The 23,071-nt window shown below is 43.3% G+C and overlaps 1 protein-coding gene across 7 annotated transcripts; it reads left to right on the top strand.

The window, feature by feature from the left end:
- Positions 1 to 244: 244 nt before the first annotated feature.
- Positions 245 to 22,155, top strand: LOC142601648 (uncharacterized). Of its 7 annotated transcripts, XM_075751097.1 has the most exons (7): positions 10,670 to 10,853; positions 13,269 to 13,524; positions 14,759 to 14,828; positions 16,312 to 16,398; positions 17,290 to 17,359; positions 17,978 to 18,051; positions 20,006 to 22,155. In XM_075751097.1, the coding sequence occupies exons 3-7, from the start codon at positions 14,814 to 14,816 to the stop codon at positions 20,153 to 20,155; spliced, it is 396 nt and encodes a 131-aa protein (XP_075607212.1). In that variant the 5' UTR covers positions 10,670 to 10,853; positions 13,269 to 13,524; positions 14,759 to 14,813; the 3' UTR covers positions 20,156 to 22,155. The 7 variants fall into 7 exon arrangements, 4 of the variants coding, with proteins under 4 accessions (XP_075607210.1, XP_075607212.1, XP_075607209.1 ...); XM_075751094.1 differs by lacking the exon at positions 14,759 to 14,828; XM_075751095.1 differs by lacking the exons at positions 10,670 to 10,853; positions 13,269 to 13,524; positions 14,759 to 14,828 and adding an exon at positions 245 to 354.
- Positions 22,156 to 23,071: the final 916 nt, after the last annotated feature.

The raw sequence follows: 23,071 nt of genomic DNA, 5'->3' as shown, positions 1-23,071 counted from the left end.
CACAACAAGTGCAAAATGCTGTAATTATTAGTTGGTTGTTCAAAGCTAAACCCCCAAACCACACTTTCTGAAACTCCCACTCTGTATCAATAATTACAGACACGCTCTCAGGGGAGGGGAGAACTGAACTTGCCTTTTGCACAGTCCCCCTGAGCGCTCTGACCACTATTCTGTACAGTTATTTTCTCTCTTTGGGAATACTGCTATCAGATGGAACCACTTCAAGCAGAGAGACAGAGCCAGACCCAGTGCAGGATGCTTGTGGCCCTTCCTTGGGATGTGGGAAAGCTGGAATCATGGCCTGAATCAAGTCAAGAGGAACAAGGATTTGAGAATTTGACTCCTGTCCCCAAGGTGAGTGCGTTGACCTTTATGAGACAGACTGCACCAGGATGCGTCTTATTCCAGTGGCATGGTGGGGTGAAGCATGACCAAGAGTTGTGCCCAAATTCCTTTAGCAGTACAGAGAGAAAGAAGGTCTTAAATCAATGTTCCAAATCTCTCTGCTGAGTTGGGAGCCCAGCAGAGCTGGTTCAAAGCAAACCTGCTCCCACGCAGGGCAGCAGAACACGCACGAGCAGTTCAGACTTCATCCCAAATGGCACTGACATCGCGCCTACCTTCAAGAACCTCAGCCCTTGATGATTTCAGGATTCTACTGGAGTGGAGTTGGGGACCTAAAACTATAGCTGTTGACCTCTTTGGAGTTCTGACTGCCACTAATTACTAAACCTGAAATTACTCAAGTCATTTTTGTGCTTGCTTGAATTAGATATGACAAAACAAAGTTGTCAAACCTGAGCTGCAAATGTGCAAAATTCTGGGCATAGCCGTAAGAGTTGCACGTGCATCTATTATTCCCCCCATGTTGGATGCATGTGCATGCACACGCATACTGTATACGCACATGTAAATCTTGGAGTCTTGTCATTGCTAACGGTTTCACGCACTTTTGACATGCAAAAAGTACAAATGCAAGCTTGCATTTAGAAACTTGGAAAGAGGGGGGGGGTTTGCTGTAAGATTTTAGTCCCAAATAGGGGAGGTTTGCTGTAACATTTTAGTTCCAAATAGGGGAAGATCTGTGTACTGTAGAGTTATCATGGAGCAGAAGTCTAGCCCTTATTTCCCTGGAGTGAAAAATCCCACAGGGCTGTGGGAACTGGCATGGGAACTCCCTGTGCCAGGTTCGGGGTCTACAAACCGGTGCAGTCTCAGTGAGCTGGCCCTTGTTCTCCAGGCCACTCTTATTTCCTTTGAAAGCTTTTGACCGGTTCTAGTAGTGACATAAGTTTCACTATAAAAAGAACTCCCCCCAAAATTAAAGCAAAAAAATAGGTTTCCGTAGGAAAAAAATGCAACAGCTAACCTAGCCCATTTCCAACATTATTTTAAAGCACACTCTGCCCAAAAACATAGTTTAGCTCAAACAAAACCAGCGACATTTACACATCCATGCTATTGTATGAAATTTCTTCCTAGTATGGTTCCTCCTTCACCTGCCTCTGCTCAATTCCATCACCATAGAGAAAATGGATACATGCTTGCCTGTAAATTCTTTCAGACCTCCAAATGAGAAGTATCATGAAAGATCTAAACATCAAGGAAAAACCGACTGTAAACACCACTGCTTTGATTTATAAACACCAGAAGGTATTACAGTACAAACAAGCGACATTTATATCAACTTCTAAAAACGTGGTATCAGATCTCTCTGTTTTAGTTTTTAAAAGTCTGTGTTCACCACGTTAAAACAAAAGCTAAGGCGGCAGGTCTGGATGTTTCCTCTTTAGATAGCTTATGCCATGATCGGCCAAAGAAGAAATGCAAAGCAGCATGGTTTCCACACCTTTTGAATGATTTTTTTAAGTCAGTCCATACAATGTAGTCAATTTGGGAGGTTGAAGACGACTGCTGCAGAATAGCTCCTTTTGGAAAGGAAGGTATATAAATTTAACGCCTTTTTTCCTCCTATCAAGTTAATGAAATTAGTACAGGACCCATGTACTGATGAGGTCCAAAAAGTGGGTCACACAGAACTACCCTTTTCATCTTAAAAAGGTATCCACCGAACCCAGTATCTGGACTCTTATTCATTCCGTTTCAGACTTCTGATGAAGCCTCTCTGCAACTTTGATTAGGCAGGACTGATGGTCCTGATTAAAGCAAATGTTAATGCCTGTAATTTTTGAAGCATTTCTCCCTGTCACTTACCATTTCCAAAGCATTTTTTCAATTAACTCAGTTCTTGATGGCTAATATCAGTTACATAAAGAAACAGAAACCAGCTTTGCTTAAAACTCCACCAAATGAGCAGTGTAAGTGAACAAAGATTTTTTTCAATTACTTTTTCAGTTCTAGTAGTCTCATCTGTTACTTGTGGAACAACAGGTACATTTTGCAGAAACAGAATGAGATTTTTGCCTAGATGAAAAATCCACATCAGTGGAGGTACAGTCCATCTAGAGCAGGCCTATGCTTCTGTAAATAACAGGTGAAACAGGTGCAAAAACTACAATTATTTTCTCTAAGCAGAAAATTACCATAGTTGAGAATAGTGTTTGGTAAACATATCCCTTACATGGCCATTTTTCATCTTCCTCCTTCATATCAGGAACCAATGAAGTATTCAACAAAATGGCTGACAAGTTTGAATATTATTTCTGTTCGTGCTGCGAAACAAATAGATATTCTTTGTCGAATCCTAATAAAACAGGTCACTACCTGGGTGAAGTAAACGCTTAGGATCCTTCTGCAGAAAACAATTTTGTTATTGCTTACAGTATTAACAATAGTAATATTACAAATCCAAGAGAAAATATGAGTTGAAAATGCTTATGTACCAAAATTAAAGGAGCTTTTCCCAGAAATGAAACAGCTTTTAGAAGGGGGGTGGGAAGAAACAAGTATTCTTATTCTTCCTAGTACCAAAACAAGATACAATAGATGTATTAAACAGGATATTATTTATTACATGGGGATTTTTGCGCAAAGATTCAGAATTCTCCTGACTACCAAATGCCATGCAATACTATGACTCACCGAGTCAAGATCTAGGATGGTTCAATCCTGACCACCTCCTGCTAAGAGCTCAGCATCATCTATTCCCATTGTCTTCAGCAGGACTAAGTGGTGCTTAGCATTTTGCAAAATTGGGCCCTAGACAATGAATGCTTTAGGTATGGGCTTCCTATTTCCTGCGGTGGATTTGTGTAGGTGGCCTTGTTACCAGAAATCCATACTCCTACACAGCAACTTCTGACTGTGTTTCTGCAGAAATGACTATGATGAAAGGAATGAAATGTTTTTTAAATAAAAATCATGTGTTTGTTTCTCCAAACCAGTTAGGGTATCTCCTGCTGGCGAGATTCATTTCTTTGCCTCCTGTGTGGCAAAATTAAGAGCAGGATGGAAAACAAAAGGATTCAGGTTTGCAAAGGCACCGTGGCTTGGGTTGCTGCACACACCGAGAGGGGAGAGCCCGTCTGTACTGTCCCCTGCCCATCGCCAGCAGCTGAGTCACTGGCCCAGCCTGCAGAGCTTCTCGCTGCTGCGTTTCGCAGCCGTCCTCTGCCTCGAAGCCAGGAAAATCCCACATCCTCCCAGTGGGTGTAGGAAACACGGCTACAGCCTCTGGATACGTCGCCGCCAAAAACAAAGGGCAGACTGTGGTGCGGGTGGTGTCCGCGGGCTCAGGGCCAGCGTCCTGGGACCTTGCTGACAGCGTCCCAGCTTCCAGGGCACAAAGAGCTGCGAGCGGAGCCCGCGGCCAGCGTTGCCTGCATGCCTGCCCACAGCCCTGCTGGTTTGCCAACCCCGATGCTGTAAGGTGCATGACCAGTGCTACCTCGCCTCATGGGGATCTGCCAGGGCCACCAGGAAACTGCCTCTCCTGTCCCACCTCATCCTGCCTCTCTGCTCTTTGGCAAGTGGGAGTTCACACCTTGCCCTTACTGCTCTTCCCTGAGGGCCATCCAGCCCAGGCTGTTTGCCTTCGAGCGCAGGGGTTTACTGAAGTTGCTAGTCTTGCCATGCTGTGGTGGCCAGCATAGCCCTGGTGGGCTCCAGTGAAGGTCACCAGAGATGCTCCTCTCACCTCCCACCCACCTCGGCTCACTCTCAGCCATTCTCCACAAGCAGACGATTGCAGAGGTGGCTGCAATCAGCCAGGGCGGCTTCAATCTCTGAATTTGCCAATACCGGTCGAATGCTGCCAACACTGCTTCAGATGATGGCTCTGCAAGTGTACTGCTGGGAAAGCAACTGAAGACATTGCTCACAGATCCATATTGTTTCTTTCTACGACTTCTCTGTGGCACTTGCCAAGCTCATGTTGAGGGTGGTGTTATTCTGAGAAGACCACAAGCATGTTGCTCTTGGGAAAGAAAACAGAGGGGCAGACTGACATGGGTTTGCCCAGCTGTCTGGGCAATTGCTCCAGACAAAAGCTCTTTTGAGAAGCCGCTCCTGCAAAGTTGACAAGAGGAGACCTGTCATCCCCAAATGTGTGCTCACACACACAGGTGGCAGCGGAGCTGGCACCGGGAGGGATTGCCTTAGGAAAGCAATCAAACAGCTTCTATCAGTCCTATGTAGTACGAGCTTTCCCACCTGAAGTCTCCAATGGCTTATAAGCCATTTAGCTCAGAACTGGCATCAGCTCCCCAGCCAACCCCACAACTCTAACGCAATCCTTCTTCACAAGCGCCATGCTTCCTTGGACGCTTCTCCTCCTCACGTCTCCTTGGCAAAGCTGCTGCCCTTGAGCCTCCAGCACTGCTCTCCCGTTCTGTTTCGCCACCTGAACTTCTCCTAGGAAGGTTAAGAAGTGAGACCATACAGGAAATAAAGGAGAGAAAAATTCTCCTGGCATCCATTCCCAGTCACATTTGTTCCATGCTCATATTGACCAAAACAGGAAAGCACAGACAGAGGAAAATAGCTACATGTCAAGGGAAAAACAAACCAACCTTTCCTAACTCTGTCTCGGCATGTATTAATTTACTAGACCAAGTACCTTTGACCCAGCCCGATGGGCAGACAAGACAGCCTGCCTTTGTAATCTATGCCAACAAGGGAGAAACGAGGCCCGACGAGTACTTTACCATGACTGGGTCATCACTTGGGTGTTTTAACACTGGTGTTAACACCAGCATTTTCTTCTGAGGAGGTGTCATAGGGGTTGGCTCAGGGAAGAGCTGGCTACACCATGGGTTTCCCCTTCACTGCATCCATCATATCGTCTATCAGGCAAACTATTTTATAGTGATGGCCAAGTAGTTGTTTACAGGTACTTCATGCCACCATCCGGGACATTTCTAAATATCTATAGCTGCATTCTTGGAGTGAATTTCCCTTTACAGGTTGAAGTTAGAATGAATTTATATCAATGAATAGCATGTGAGCTGCTGGCTCATTGTCCTGGAGTTCAAAAGTTTAAGGTGGTTTTTGAATACCACCTGAAAATGTAAAGGTAGCAGATGAGTTCCTTTTAACCTACAAAATAATTTGTTTTTAAGAGCAAAGCACTGATTCAAACCGAATCTAGGTATTTAATGGAAAATGGAGTCTAGGACAGTATTTTTTGTGGCATTGTTGCCATCCTGAAACTTTCATAGTTCAAAAGGTGGCATAAATTTTTGACAAAAATGAAATCGTTTGACACTTATTTCAGCAGTTTCCATTGAGAAATTGGCTTGTTCAAGGCACTGCCTCATTAAAAACATTACATCAACTTCAGTAGATTTTAGTTGATAACACTTGCTGAGTTCCTAGCAATTACCGCTATTTATTATTTGCATATGAGATTTTTAGGGACTATCCAAGCAGAACAGTAATAGCTGCATGCCCTAGAAAGCTTTCAACCTCAGCAGAAGACAGCTGTTAAGAGAGAAGTAATACATAAGGGCAGTATTGGCCAGAAATCCAAAGAACATTAACATCCTTCTGATAGTAATTTCTTAGAAAAAGGATATTTCCCAAAGCCACCTGAAGAAGATTGAAATTGGGATGCTTTGGAAATACCAAAAAATGTGCACTCTCAAATACGTTAACAGGAGAGTGTCAGAGCCTTGGAGCACAGGTCAGTAAGAGGCAGAAGGGAATGTACCAACAGTGAGTGGGAGATGATGGTGAGGCTGAGAGTACACCACAGCTGGCCTTGGATGAACAGGCATTTTACTTGCATCTAATACAGTAGAGCAGAGAGATATCACAGAAATTATTTAAGCAGAAGTAGGCTTGGAAAATTAGCTTTGCAGTAGCAGGCAAGGATTATGTGAAAGCCAAGAAGAATCCTGCAATAACAAATGTAAGAAGAAAGTTTAGCTCTGAACAAAACCTTTACGTTACTGAATACAGACATCCAGATGTAAGCATTATCTGGATACAGAGCAGTCCCAGTCAAGGACGATGCCCAAGTTGCAAGTCTAAATGAGAAGATGCTAGGGCTTTAATAATCAAACAGCAAATACAGCCAGCTCTCAGTTGCCTGTGGGTGCCCAATCCATGTTACAGATTAGCCATTATGCAAGCATGGAGACAGTGGAGGAGTCCCAGAGCAGAGCCAGCAGATTCAGGCACAGGCCAAGCAAACAAAACTGTGCAGCTCTCTACGTCTGCAGAGGGCCAAACTCAGCTTCTGTGCTTTTAGGCAGGGCTGCTCCTAAATTACCAACTTAAAGATTAGTTGCTGTGGTGTAAAAAAAAAAACCATCTCGGTGCTCTTGCCCGGGCCTGCTGAGAGTTTTGGGTTCTTAAAGCACTTGGGAAAGCAAGCAAAGGCTTTGCAACTTCGTGGAACCAGCACGGGTCTGGCAGCATATCTAGTACGACAAGCCTTGATGGACACCGGAGTGATCTGTATGGAGACACCCAGGTGTCTGCCATGGAGCCAACACTCCAGGCAGAGGGAAGCTGAGCCAGGCGTGATCCATCTTGCTCCACCTCACTGCAGACAGGCCGAAGTGGCCGTACACTGCGCTCTCCGATATACTCTCTGCTATTTGGTTTTGTCACAACACAGACCTCCGAGTCCCTTCTTTACCAGTGGACTGCCATGCAATCTTCAGACTAATGGTAAATGCTGAGATGTGCTAGCTGTGCTGAGCTTGAGTTTACAAGATACTGCCTTAATCATCCTTGGACTAGAAGCACCCTGCATGACACCGACCCAGCAAGAATTTGAGGTGGCTACAATGTCGGGGGAGCGAAAGTTCCCTCTTATTGCCCTGTGCTGGGTCACATACTCCACTGTGCTTCCTGTACCTTCCTGGGTTTAGCAGTGGGGAGCTGTCAGTAACCACAGCACTATGACTAACGTGACACCATGCCACGCTCATGAGAACTGTTAAGATCCTTTCTAAGCGTGACAGCCTAGCAGGTGGGACAGGAAGGGCACGAATCTCCTTCTCTGCCTTGGGAAGCCCTGCAGCCTCCAGCAGGTTGCTGGAAAGAAGTGTGGACAGTAACAGCAGCAATTCATACAAAAAAATATTAGAGCGTCTTGGAAAAAAAATTTACAGCAAACTGCAGAGAAGTATCACATCAGGGAGTTGTTGTGCCCTTTGCAAGACAGAGTGGGGGGACATGAAATGGGGTTGCTGATTCCTCCTGCTTCCTCAGTCATGGTCCCTTTGCTCACCCAATTATTAAATTGTGACTGTGCACCTACATCCCTGAATAGATCCACACTAACATACAGCCAGCTTTGCTCTTGCTTCTGCAAAGCTCTTCCCCAGCACCAGATTACTTTTACTGTCTCTCTCCTAGCTCATTGCCATGCATGCACCTGAAACTTTCCTTGTTGCTTTTGGCATAATGCTGTTCAATAATCATTCCTGCTCCCCAAAGCCATGCACTCCCTGTGGGTGCTGCTTATTCCTCACTTGGTGCTTGCTGTCCTGGCCAAAGCCCACCCCTGAAGCCAGCAGATCCCCTGGCTGTTCACATCATCGCACTCAGCTGACCGTCAATGAGCCCAGCTCTTTTTCCACCTCATTCTGCACCTCCTCCTACACTGTCAGCTGCTTCACATCACCTCTGCTACACATGGATTTGCATCAATTTCAAGAATCATGTTATTCTTGTAAAGTAATACAAACCCTCAGAATAGCACAGGGGGCTTTTTCACCTGTGTCCTTTATGATGCAAGATGACCAGATATAACTACTACTGAAGTGATGTTACAGAGACCCCTGAGGGTGTTGCAGTACTTCAACCAAGTACTTGATTTAATTTGGTTTCAGTTTGATCAGTGCAACCGATACGTGAACCCACTGTTTGCAGCTGCCTGCAGGACAAGCTGTACAGAAGGAAGAGCTGCGGCTGATTCTGAACATGTCCCCCCCTAGATTGCTAAAGGATTTGGCGGTCATGTGTAATGAGTAACTCGATAAGCACTCAGAAAGAAACTCTGTATAGAAGAGTGCAAAGCAACCTCACTTAATACCCAGCCTTAGGCAAGAGATGGGTGAACTGCAGCACCTTCCCATGGCCAGCTGGGCACCCAAGCAAAAACAGGCCACCTGGGGCAGTCCTGATCCGAGCATGGCAGGATCCACAGCAGGGTAGCGATTTCATGCAATACAAGGACGTCTGCATGACTCTGGGGATCTACAATCTAAGGCAGGTTATGGCGTTACCTGAATTGATGCCAAAATCATCTGTGTTTTTCAGTTTCCCCCTTCCTTATACACTTACTCTGCAGGAAGAGGGGAATTACATATATGTCTAATCTTCATTTTTATGTTTGCTTAACTCTGACAAAAAACAGGCATCAGTCACCAGAAACAGAACTTTCAAAGTACCAGGTCCTCTGTGTCAGTAGGACATCACTTTTACCACTACAAGCGCACCAGGCTCCTGCTTACCATTCCTAATCTGTCCTTCCCCTTCCCCACCAGTTGTTGTCAATCAGAGTGGATATGCTTGTTCTTCAGAGTCCATACTCTTACAACTCAATATTTACCTCAAGAGGTACTTCCACATATTCCCCTCATTCAAGACTACCCAAAGGGGCAAAGTCAGTCATGGCCACTGGGGAGGACTACTTACAAAACATCTACAAGATTTAGAAGCACAAGTTCTGTTTACTCTCAGTCTTACTCCTAATGGTAAACATCTCTGACATTTTTGCAAATTTCCTTTTTAAAGGTTAAAAACTGAATTCTGAAAGAGATTTGGATGAATTTTTACCTTTAGCTGAAGAATAACACAACAGAGGATCATTTCAAGTCACAAACAAGAAGCATACACCAGAGAGCGATGGAGGAAGTTCCTCCAAGCCTTAGAATGAAAGGAGGGAAACTGCCATGGTCATCTGAGCAAGATCAGAATCCAAATTCCTTCCAACACCCAAACCTGATTGGCACAAGGGTATAAACCATCTTTAAACACATGATGTGTTGCACTATTTGGTCACAGGTGGCTGCTTGTTTTATGTGCCTATGAGGGATTATTTTTGGCAGATATTGATCAACTTTAACTGGATGCCTGGCATCTTCACCCTCCTCCCAATCGGAGGACAATCTGCTCCAATAAGACCTCCCCAGCCAGTCCCAGGGGAAGCTCCTCAAAGCAAGGACCAGGACCAAAATGCTTGCTCGTAGCTTCTCCTAAGATGATTTTACATAACATCCCTGTTCCTCCAGCTGGCTCTAGCTCTGCTCTGTTTTTCCTGGACAACTTATGAACATAAAAAGGGCTCATTCCCTGTCTGGAAGCCAAGGGCTCCCTAACAGAGACCTCCCTCTGCCAGCCTGAAGGAGGAAAACCGCTCTCCTGCTAGCAAGGCAAGATATCGCCCTCTCCCATTCTACGAGTCAGGTGAAAACAGGGATCAGTGGAGTTCACTTTGGTGTGACGTGTTTAGGATGCCTCCAGGGTAAGAACAGAGGGTTCTATCTGAACTGCAAAATTACTAATTGCCAATACATTATCTGCCCACCTCAGCCCAGGGATCTGTGAATCATTCACAAACCAACGCTGGTTTCTACAGGCAACATCCATCACTGTTTTCTCCCCCTTCAGAGGGCATTTTCCTGGGAATGGATTACAAAGAGTTCCCTTCAGTCACTGAGTCCTTGTGTTTATCGTGATGAGTGTTGGTTGGCTAAGCCACACGCTATCACTTCTTACTCTTCAGTGGGGCGACAAGCTTTCTGGTCAGGAGACCGAAACACCAAATGGAAGCTAACGAATACTACATCCTCCATGGATTCAGAGAGATAACAATTTATGTTAAAATTCAGATATGCACAAGCCTAAGCACAGGGATATAGTACGTTTTTCTGAAACTAACAGCAGCCCTATGACTTCAGGGATTGGCTTTTGATCTGGCAGCAACCAGAGGTAGGGTACTATTCAACTCACTTCTTGAGCATCTCCAATGACACGCACATTTTTTTCTTTATTCATCTATAGCAAGCCGACAGCTTTACTCACGTGCAATAAAAAGTTTATCTTCACATATTAAAGGAAAGGGACAGGGAGCAAGCTTTTGGTTAGAGCATTGTTAAAGACTGAGCACAAAACTACACACAATCCTCTGATCTGTTGGCTCAGACCAGCAACGGACACTTGTGTGGTAAATTTATCAGTTGTCAAGCTTTCCATTTGACCTTTTAAACACTGGCACGCAGTGTCGTTCCTTTTGCAGCCTGAGGTCTGACGTTAGTGACTCAGCAGCTCATCGGATACCCAGTAAAGTCTGCAGGCATACAGGACAATGTGGTTTTCAGTGATAATTTTCCATCAATGCTCTTTACTTCCTTTCTAATTTAAGTCCGTCTCTTACTATTAACAATCAAAAGATGGAAGCCCTTGCTAATTTCTTCTTCAGCAGACCAGAAAAGGTATGTTAATTACAATATGAAAATCATGGGGCTAAACCGAGGCATTTCACACCACCTTATAACTGTATGCCATTGCTCTATTCACTTCTTTAATGAACATTTGCTGATATAACAATGATTTGTAGAACTGCTTATGAATGGCTGATTTATTTATATTGCATCATAGCACTTGCTGTCAAATGCAACTTCCATGGTAATAGATGAGGAAAAACATGAACCTGTTGGTTTTATGCAGCTTACACCATTTGTACAATTTGGTCACAGGTGGCTGTTTGTTTTATGTGGCTGTGGAAATGTACGTGAGGGATTATTTTTGGCAGATATTGATCTACTTTAATCAAAGGATTGTAAGTGGTTGAGAAATGCTTTTGTACATAGAAACCCTGTGAAACTGTTTCAACCACCTCCTCTTCATCCCTATCTCTTAAAAGCAAAATTTGTTCTGGTACAAAAACATGGGAAGATGGAGGAAAACTGAGGTTAGGAGTAAGAGACTAATGCAGAAAAAGAGTTTTTAAGAGAAGACTGTACAGGCATACACCACAACTCTGCCTGTGGCTTTGCTGCAAATTAGGTTAGTCCTTCCACATCAGACAGCTTGTAAAGAAAAATCCAGATACAGAGCAGAACAGCTTCCACGTGAGCAGAATCTGTCTGGTTCATTACAAAGGCATTTCTATAGCAACACTGGGTGATGTAGCTGGAGGTTTTGGTTTTGCAATGGATGAAAGCTGTGAACGCACAATTGTTTCCTACCTACAAAGAAGACAACTCTTGTTTCAGAGCTCCCAGACCTAGGGGGACTCTGAGGTCAGCACAGTGTCTCAAGCTTTACTCTAGCCAGTTCAAAGGACCCAAAAATGAAATCTCTAAGACTCTTGGACAGGAATGGCAGAAGTTGAACAATATATTTAAAAATGGGGGAAGAGTTGGGAGAAGTTCAAGATTTTAGAACAGGCCCTGTGAAGAACATGGGTGAAAAAGCATAGAATTTCCATAATATACTTCCCACTTAGACAGATGTCATTATGCTATGATTTATTATTATAGGTTTTACGTAAGAGAATACCATTGCACTTTTGGAATAAAACTGGAATCTCAAGCAAATCTCTGAATCCAAGAGTGGCACGACTAATTAATCTCCTGCCTTCAACAGAGTCAACAGCTCTCTGCAGGCACAGAAAATTAGCAGGAAAAGGCAGTACACTTGCAAAGCCAAACTTTCATCGTTAAGAAGAAAAATAGCTATATTTGCTTGCTCAACCTTAATTCAGTCTGCTGCTGAGTTCCACTATTAGTTTTTAATTACATGACCTTGCAGATTTTTCCATAGGACTCTTGCTACTGACAGAAAAATTACTCAATTAATTGATTTTTCTCATTCTTTGCATTATTTTGTACACCACGAAAACACAGCATAAGTTCTTGGCAAAAAAATCCATGTTCTTTTTTGTGGTGTACTCACGCAAATCTCCTTGTTCATTACAAATACAAACATGTTTACTTTCAAACAGCTGAAAAGCAACATTGCACTGTTTCCCTGTTTTACTCATAACAAGAAGCCCAGAGAGAAAGTACAGGCAGTACAATCAAGAAAATCAGTGAGTTTACATGCTGAGAGCATAATCTTTCTGAGTATTTAGTATTTTGTGCCAACAGCTAGCGTGAGGCACAGCTTTCTGACAGCTGCTAGTGCTCACCTTCTCATCAAGGCCCCAGGCATTCTAAGTTGGGCATCTAGAAAATGCATAAATTCTGGCTCTGCATTGCAAAAATCCATCTCTTCAGCTTGCTAGGCATTACAGGCAGTCTGTGAAGTGAAAGCCAGGAGCCTAGGTAGGCAAAATGGCTTCTATAAATGCCTTTTCAGAAGAGGTCAGTGGAGGATAATCAAATCAGCGGCAGGATTAATTGCTGGGATGGTGGATAGATGGGAGGGGAGTGAGAGGACACAGCCTGACTTTGAGAATCTAGGCAGCAGGTGAAAGCCCCACACCATCAAACCAACAGATATCCCCTATCGAGAGGCCAAAAAATTAACATTGTACTGTCTTATGCACACACACACACAGATAAAAGGTATCAAGTGAGTGTTATGTAGATTTAAAAAAAAAAAAAAAAAAAAAAGAATTCCCCCTCCCCACTCTTTTGAGGGAGTCTGACTCATAATTTTCAAACTTTTGGGGACTTTCAAAGGCTTTTCTCCCAGTGCAAGCCATAGTCACAGCCTTAAAAAAGCAAAGGTGGGTGGAAAGGACATAAACATACCAGCATTGTGCAGAAACGAGTTACAAAGCTGTCAGGGAATTTCTTAACTTTGAACACAGAATTTTGAACTCTGAACAAGCTTTTACCAGCATTTCTTTTGGGGCAAGGTACAAGTTGATTTGTTTATTTGATTTCTAACATTTCAAGCAAAAGGGAAGCCTGCATGCCCTGCTCAGAAATCAGGTGGACGCCTGCTCTCCATGACCAGGGTTATCTGGGATATGGACAGCCCCAGCGCTGCCTCCTCTCCCTTGACTTGAAAGCACAAAAGTTTCCACCCTTCACCTGGACCTGCCTTGGGAGGGACGGATGCAGCGGCCCTGCCTTGCCATGCCATCCCTGCCCAGCAGCACAGATGCCTCCTGGCCTCTTCTGGCCCTACTACCCCAGACCCTCCTCACGGGTGGGTGCTTTGGGCAATTTTGCTGTCAACCTCTAGAAAGACCCTACCGGCAAGATGCTCGGGGTTTGTTACCTGGCTGCATTTGAGGAAGGTGTTTTTGTGACACTGGTATGGGTGACACCTTCCCTCTCCTGCAGACAAACATGACAACCTCGTTCCAGAGGCTGGAACTGTTAGAGACTCTCAGTGAAAGAGCTGTAATAACTAAAAAAAAATATATATATATATTCTTATTCTCAGAAATGGATCAATTATGGGAAGTGAAGTTTAATAACAGTGATAATCACTCTGCTGCCTGACATAAAAACTTCTACCAGTGTGAGCTGCAAACAAAGTGAAGTAACAGTGAGCATTTCAACCTGCGCTGGCTGCACTCCACATATTCCAGAGCAGCACACCCCAAACCCCCCACCCCTCTTCTTCCCCCCAAAACGAAACCTCTGAGTTTTTTGTTTAGAATAATTCACTTCAAAGCAGGCATGAGGCTTTTAGGAAAAATATTCCCTGAGGATGATGCCAGGTTTTTTCAGCAGGTCTTTGACTATTACGTCCTTTTCATTTGATACAGTATGAGCCCTTGGCTGCACATCTTCCATCTCATGCAAATTTTGGGAATTTTGAAGCCCAGCGTTGCAAATTTGAATTTAGATGAATCAACCACAGTCTATTTAAGCAGTAAAGTATCTGATCTGTAGCTGGAGACTTCTGAGCTTATATCTTGTTGTACTGATATTCTTTATTTTCTTTTTTATATCATCTTTTTCACTGCCATATTATGCATTCCTTTTAGCAATCTTTGCTTTGAAAAAGCAAGTGTCTTCTGGTTTCTGCAAAACTTCATTCCAGTAACATGTGTGCTTATGACCTGTGTGTGCTTTTAATCTTAAATAATCCTGAAAAATTATGTTCCTATCCTCATGAATGCATTGCTCTTTTCTTTCTAATTTTAGTTGCTTGAGTGAAGGTTATATATGGTTGATCAGATATGCAGTAAACAAATGTTACTGTTAGACTCAGTTCAATTCTGAGTAAGAGAAGCCCCCACAAGCCAACAGATGTACACAGGCAGAACCAGCAGTTAGGCTGATTTTTTTTTTTTTTTAATTTTAAGAAGCCTCTTTGCAGACCTGTTTGCTTCGTGTACCAAGAGATGCAGAACTGCAGATACAGGCTTTTGTCTTCAAGCCATTGACAGAGGCAAATGGTTTAATCATTACTTTTTTCCCTTGCACAGCTTTCATTTCAGTACTGACATTTGCATTTTTATGGATGAGTAATTCAGAGGGAGAATGCACACTAAAAAGGTAATACTACAGAATAGCGTCTGTTTAGTTTTGGGAAGACTCTGGCTCTTATTTCAGCTGATGTTCATGCTATGAATTTCTAAGGGTAGAATCTGGATCTGCTGAAGAACAGATCTTTCTGAATAACTCCATGTGCAGATAGGTGTATTCTGGATTAAGAACAACAGGTCCCCCTATAGTTTATTAATTTTTCTTTCTTTCTTGTGTAGGTTGCCAAAAGAAAGAAAGAAGATTTGAAGAAGTTCTTCTAAATATTGAACTACTAGGATGTATAGGCAGACTAGCATGACAATTCTTTCTGCATGTTTCTAACAGGAAAAATAGTTCATAGTCTCCTGTAAGCCTTTCTTTTCCTAATGTGACTTCGTCCAGATTAATTAGACGGTGCTCTGCCTTTCACATGCCCTTTCAGCAAAGCATTTTCCCCTTCATTATTCAGTCAGAAAAGGATTGTATTTGGGAAACTGCAAGGTTCTACCTAAAGATACAAATCCAAATTAAGGACCTCTTCCTTAGTCAACTTTGATCAACCCTTCAACATACGGACTGCGCCCTATAACACCCCTCCACAACCAGTAATTTCAAAGATACTACTCTTTCTGGTAAGAGCTATACCTTCTGCTCTTGCTTGACTTGGCTTACCTCTGAAAAAATAAGTATTCTTAATTGGAGCTGACTAACTTAAAGTGAAATCCTAGTGGAGATTACACAGGGTCTAGTTTTCCTATAAGCCAGCACCCAGAATTAGGGTCTTTGGGGTGGCGTATTTATAATAACAGTGATCAAAGCAAATGGTTATATGGTATTTTCATGTTTCCTAATTGATATAAATATGCAGCCAGACTCTGTGCAACATGAAACACTAGAAGTACGCAGACAAAACCCATCTGACGTCCTGAGCTGCCCACGCAAGTCCCCTGACCGTGCTAAGCACCCGGGACCTGTATGCCACTCGCAGACATTAAGCATGAACCTCATCCCAAGGCTTTGCACCCTGCTGCCACTAACACAAGGAAATCTGCTTTGGCTCTTCTGAAGTAAAGCTAAAATAAAGCCAGACAGCTGATTCTTTGGCTGCAGATAGGCGAAAATAAATCACTGAAAAATCCGAGGGCAACCTCAATCCACACTGTGGCTGTGGCCTGCAGCAGTCACTCCAAGTGCTGTGGTGTGCCATGAATTCCCCCTGCTCTGCTGCCCTGCTGCAGACATGTGCTGCAGTGTGTTTATCCTTCCCAACCCTGCTCGCCCTGGGACAGTAACATTGCGAACAAAACCATCCTGAATCACCTCCAGCCGCTTTTGCAGCTCATCGATTGCCACTGGGCAATTCCACTACTGCTTAGAAAAAGCATCCTATGAAATCATAGTCGAAGCAAACGGCCACCCTGTACATGCCTGAATATTTCTGCGTGGTGGAGCACTCCTTAAAGGGTAAATTTTTCCATTTCTAAGAACAAGAATTCTGCTCTTCTTATTCTAGGTCACTTGTGGAACCACGCAGATAACAGATCTCAACAAAATGTCACTAATGATAAAGTCCGGGGTTTTCAGAACTGTGTTTCTGAAGGTAGGTACTTTATTTAGGTGTCTAAATGGTGGGGGCAATTTTCACACACAATTTCCAAGACTTACTTTTCAAAGCACTGGCCCAAATATCACCATTATACTTGCATATAAGTTAGGCAGGCTGGTCTGGGTGTTGCACCAGGGAAAGGAAAAGTGCAGTGGTCATTTTGAACGCTGATTTGCTGAATAGGATGGGACCGGCCACACCACCCTGTGTGCCACAAACATTACTATTTTCTGACTAACTGTGACCGCACAGGACCGAGTCACCTAATTCGTAGCTGTCAGTGCAATGTAGCCAGCTCGCAGGCTGGAAACATCAGCTTAGCTTTTATCCCAAAGCATGCTTCTCTGCTCCCTGCTCCTGTTGCAGCCGAACAGCTTGCACATAAGAAGGCCCAAACAAGCACAACATACCACATGCAAAGGAAGATTTTGCAAAATGGAGGGCTGATTGCTAGCTGCACTGTAGATTATAGAGCTTGGCACCTGAATGGTGCTTTCTCACAATCTCCTCCGTGGTTCAAAAGTCATAGCTGGGGGAAAATTCAACAGTCACTATTTTCAGCAGCCAGTTGGTAAAATAATTGCTTTTGGCTGAAAAAAATTAAATATCACTGAGCCATAATCAAAATATTGGTTTGCTTTTAAAGAACACTTTAGCTTCAAGGCCATTGAGTCCATCTCTGACCACGCTGAGATAGATGGTAGCCGTGCTGCGTCTCGACATGCAGAGGGAAAAAAACCAACATAGACTTGTTTCCGCTTTTCTCTGTTCTCACCTGAATGACTGGATCAAGGTTAAACAACCGCAGACAGAAGGAAAAAAGATCACTGAACAGAAGTGGAAATGTGAAATACGTCAAATGATACTTTTTTTTTTTGTCGTCAGAAGTGCTCAGGGGTTGTGGCCAACGAGACAAGAACAGACAGGCAGTCTGCAGAACGGGAGATTTCTGACGGTGAAGTCCTATTGGGGTTTTTTCGGACAGTTACATATAAGACACCAAAGGAATGGCTCAGAACTACTATCCCCACCTACAGTGTTTCTTTTCCTTTACATTTACGGTAACAATGTTTGGGCAACAGTTTGGTTTTTTCAGTTCCCACTTACTATTCATTGTGAAACTTGGTAAGATTGGCCATGTTATAATCTTACTCCATGAGTATGTGGATAAAGACATTTTTCTTCAACAAGTTTTTGCTATATTTATGAACCTATCCCATTGTTTGGGTCATTCCTTAGGGCATATAACATGCTTGGCATCAGTCTAGCAGAAACTTTCTGCTATCCCTCTCATTTTTATTACTGTGTATATAAAACATGCAAATATTTTCTGATACTTTGTCTAACCGCTTAAATACCAAAACTAATCGCAGAAATTTTCATCATTGCAACAGCAAGTGACTTGGGCATGATTTGGCACAATGGGCAGATCTATAAGAACAAATACTAAAGTAAAACTCCACGTAATATGAACAGCAGCAGCGTGGCAAACTACAAAGATCAAGTTACAAATTTAAGTACTCCAAACTTTTTACTGGAAGTAACTAGTCTGAAATCAAAGTTTCTACCCTAGGCCTGATTCTGTGTGCAAAGGAAAGGGATTCATTTGGATATGCTACAGAACAGGGAACCTTTCCAAACTATATGGTGAGTGCTGCTATTCCTTCTACTCGGTAAGTGTAAAATTCTTTATTTTAAGCTATGTAGGCCTTAAATTCCAGAAATGTAAATTTAAGTTAACTTCACATTCATTGACGTTAAGTAGCTTTATTTAACTCAACTGAGAACTGCACGGAATATCTCAGTCCCAGTCTGCTTAGTGAAACCTGACCTTCTATGATGGCAACCAAGTAAAAACCCCTCTTGTGCCATTTCCAGTCACAGAGATAATACCCAAGAAAACACTGTTGACAAAGTCTTCAAGAAGAAAACATCTGCAGTAGATAGATAGACAATATCATTTTAAAGGCAATCTAGAATGAGAGAGAACCTTTGACACCTGTCAACTTTTTCAGTATCTTAGAATTACCTGCCACTGGAAAACTCTCAGGTGGCTTAACACTGTTTTGGTAGACATGCTTTGTCTTCACCCATAATTAAGGCCAAATCTACAAAATACCTGTCTATATTTTGAGGAACAAATTTTATGCTCAAAAATTTAAATCTGTGAGCAAATTGGTGTTAGAATAAAAATATACTGCTATTCATGTATGGGATTGCAAAATGTAAGGCAAAACAGTAGAAGTGACAGAAGATCAGCATACATTTTTATATTTCACCTCGTTAAAACGAGGAATCTTTAAATCCCTTATTACTCTGCCTTGTTCATAACAGTTCTTTTTAAAACGCTGCCTTATCACCGGTCGTGCACTTAATATTCTTGATGGTAGTTGCAGCGTTCAGGTTTGGTCATATCTTACTCATTATTTGATGTTAAAGGGGTACATTTCTAAGGAAAAGACACCACCTGGGCACCCATAAAAATGATGTGTCCCCATGTTCCCTTTTGCCACAAAGCAGCACAAGTTTGCACGCTGACGTTTGCATTTTGAAAACACCAACAGTAAACAAATTCACACCAGCATGTGCCCAGGTGCGAGCGTCTGTGACCACAAACCCCAGCGGGGTTTCTGAAGGTGCAGGGTTTGACGCTTGTAGACAGAGAGTTGTTTACTAACAGTTTCTAGATATTCCCAGGTTTCCTGTCACTGAGGAAAGGGGCACCAACGTGCATGTGAAAGGAACTGCTAGCACCCTGCTAGAAACTGCAGTACTCACGTTGCTGTAGCTGTGACAACCTATGGGTATAAGTGAATCTAAGACTGTAAAAGGAAGCTGTATCTTGTCAGCCTGACCAAAGCTGGGAGGAAGCCTCTATCAAATCTCCCCCTATTTCTTTTCAGGCTGAATAATTATTGCTGCTCTTGCTTGTTTTGAACCCCCCACATCTCCAATCTGACAGCAAATTCCCCAGAACAAAGCATACTAGTTCTCTCTCGTGTGTGACAAATCTTACACGCCACTTTTGCTGCCCTACAGGGTAGTAAATACATCTAGTTTGCTGTCTAAGCTCATCTTAGCATCTTTTTTCTGGGCTCTGTTGCCCTCCGCTGAGTAGGCATGCCATCATCTGACAGTGCTTTGAAAAAATCACTCCACTGTAACAAAACTACATTTGGCTTAGACCACCACTGAGTACTGGCACAGCAGAGAGACGTACAAAATGGCTTGGGAAATTGAAATTTGAAAATGTGGTTGTAGTATTTGTAGAATGGTCATAGCTGCTACTAAGATTCAGTATCAGCAACTACCCAAACAGAAATAGTGCCTTTCCTGGGAAGCTGGAGGTGTGGGTTCCAGGACAGAAGTTTCAGCTTTGACACAGCCTTTCTCAGCAAGCCAGATTTCCCATCTGATACACCAACCTCAGCCATCGCCGCAAGAGAATCGACTGAGGTGGCACCGAAGGAGCACATGCAGCATAATTCAAGATGTTTAACACATTATTATGCCTCACTAGGCTTTACCAATTCACCATACGCTATGCATGAAAATGATCACAGCAGCTTTAACCAAAGACCCAGTCTCCTATCTTTAACAGCAAGCAAAGAGCAGAGAGGAAGAAGATGATAGTAGGAAGCACTCACCAGCTGAGAAACAGTACCTTGGTGTGCTGCGGAAGCTACCCAACTCATTTAGCACTGAACCAAACCAGCAGCGATCCCACACCTGGCTGTCACGGCTTGGCTAAGCGCTGTAACTGCAAACACTCACCTAACTGTGCTGTACCTCTTCATGGTGAAACTAGGATATCCATGAAGCACCAAAGACCACCCAATATTTTGTCTTCCCAACAGTCCCCACTTTCTCTAGAAGTAACTTACGTCCTTTGCAAGCTGACCATGCTTTAAGCAAAGCTCACAATTAAAAGTCACTGTCTTAAGCCTGGCAAAAGCAATTGGCCAAGCATTCCATTCTGCTATTTGATCGAGACTCCCATTTCTGCCCCTAAGAGATGGTTTTTTACTGGTTTGACATCTCACAGACTTACAACACACCAAAGGCATGAAAAATATATATCTTATTTTTTCTCTGTGACATATTCAGCTTGAAATTCAGCTATGGATGAGGGATTTTTGTTTTTCCCCACGTGAATATCACTACTTTTAGTCTGCGAGGAAGAATGCCTTTGAAAAGGAAATTCCCCAGAACAAAGCACACTAGTTAACTCATATGAAATAATTTCTAAATAAATCATAAACAAATCATGTCTATCACTTTTGCTGCCTTACAGTAGATTTGGTTGATACATACATCAAAAGTAGCTCTAATAAAATGTGTAGATTCTGAAAACTAGGTTAAGAGGCAGTTTGATTGGTTGGCAATCCTAACAAAGTCTGTCTGGGGAAACTGCCAATGTGTACGGTTTATGTGCATATGCAGATCTTTGTACAGCGTTGCTGCCGTTGTGCCTCTGCCAACGGGGAAAGTTTGCCCTGTCAGCAGCAGTGTTTCTGGCCACACTCAGTGCTGATTCCTCTTCATATTTCCCCCTCCCACCAGCTTCACAAGTATTAATCAAAAGTCATTCATAAAATACTTTCACCATGCAGCAGTCTGATTTCTACTCCAGAGAACCCTCAGCAAGGAAGAATCAAAAAGCTGGGCCATTTGACCTCATGTGCCCTTTTTAATTCAACTCACAGCATGCATGCCATAAATATCACACCTTGTATGTGATAGGGCTTCATGGCAGCCTTCACTTTACTAACTTTTGTCACCCTCTTAATCACACTTCTTCCTGAAGTCACCCGGTGCTGCACTGACCTGCCGGAGCCGGGGGCTGGCAGAGGAGCTGCCTGCCGGGGCTGCAGGAACCATGCCACAGGGGGGACTCCGGAAGAGGCATCTGCCACTTCTCAGTTCCTTTGCTCTCGCCTGGGTAGCAACGCCTGGTTACTTCAAAATCATTTTGGGAATAATTCTGAAAAAAAGCCTGTTAGGGAAATGCAAAATATAAAGAGTATTTCAACATTGCACCTGAATTTTTTACTTAAATCCAGTGCAATTTGTTGTGAGCTTAAGAAACTTGTCTTACCCTCCCTGACCAATCCCCAAAATGCACCCAATCCCCCCAAAACAGCTGCTGGGTCTCCAGAGTGTTCCTACAGCTAATGCACACAGCTCGACCTCCATCAAAGTGGTTTTGTGGTCGTCTTCTTCGGGGATGGTGTGATAACATAAAAGTAGACAGAAAGCTCATGTGAACAACACACATTGTCACACAGATTGCAAAATGCTCGCCCTGCTCACCACATAGAGATGGAAACACAAACTTCACACTGGGCCAGATTTTTGGTCTGATTTGACCAACAGGGCCAGGAATTTCGGTGTACATAGGGGGATCGCTGTCCCTCAAAGTCCGAACGTACTGCAAGTCAGCCAATGAATGGCCCACCACATCCAGGCATCGGTCCAGCTTGCCGAGGAACTGTCATACAGAGTCTGCAGAGGCAGTCGCAGCCTTTGCCCAGGCCAAGGGAACTGCAAGGCTGGATCCAGCTTGAGGGGACGGAAAACCAGCCCAGAGCCCAGCCGAGGGAGCACTGGCAGCCCGCGGCATCGGGCACTACTTCTGCATCCTAAGGAATGCACTGCAGGCATCACTGCCCCCCAGTTTCGATGTTTTCTGTTTATCTGTTTTCTCTAATTTAACTACAGACGATGTTATCAAAGGGTGAGTAATTGTTCTGAATCTCACAAAGGTTTTGCCCTTGATGATACTGAGGCAAAAACTTCCACAGCTTAACTATGTGTTGTGTAAAAACACACTGCCATTCATTGGCTTTAAATGTGCTGTTACTTTTATTATGCTTCTTATGTTTTATTATATATTTACTTACATTTTCCAAAATACTCTATAGTCTGAAATAAAAGATATGCTTCAAATGCTTCATGAAATAAGCAAAAATAGCCTTCAAATTTACCAACAAAATGAAGTCGCCTCCCAGAATGAATCAATAAAACCGCTAGGCCATTTTCAAGTAAAATGATACCACATTGCCAGAATGACAAGCACAGAATTGCCTCACAGATAATAAACCAGAACTGAATTTGAGAAACCTCATATAGACTTTCTACAGTGAATCATCTTTTTTTTTATTTTTAGCTGGGGGTTGAAGAAAGGGTGATTCATCCAATTCTGAAATTGTTTTCTGTTTCAATACAATACAACTTTGTTTTCTGCAACATCTTTTGAGCAATGTTGGAAGTGCAGAATAATAACCAGTTAAATCAGTCCCAGCAGAAGAGAAAAACAAGTCTGGGGACAGGAAGAGGCATTTTCCGTCTGAGATTTAGGAAGGAGTGGAGAATCAATGAAGCAGAGTTGTACGAAAAAGCCTCTCTCAAGGCAAAGAAAATTCATCTGTCTAAAACAGAAACAAAGATTTTGAAGGCAGAAACAGTCAGTATTAGGTGAAAAGAAGAAACTAGGGGACATGGGCTTTAAAAACAGTGAGGCATTTGGGAGCCGTTTCTTAGCATCAGGGGAGTGCAGGGCTTGTGACATAGACACACCAGTTTCGTTGCAGGCACCAGCTGGCGATGTCACAGATGCACCTGGGCAGCGGGCGCTGGGGCGAGCGGGGAGGAAACAGTGGATGAG

Source organism: Balearica regulorum, chromosome 4 (assembly GCF_011004875.1).
Source record: "Balearica regulorum gibbericeps isolate bBalReg1 chromosome 4, bBalReg1.pri, whole genome shotgun sequence".
Classification (NCBI taxonomy): Eukaryota; Metazoa; Chordata; class Aves; order Gruiformes; family Gruidae; genus Balearica; species Balearica regulorum.
This window is presented reverse-complemented; position numbering and strand designations above follow the sequence as displayed.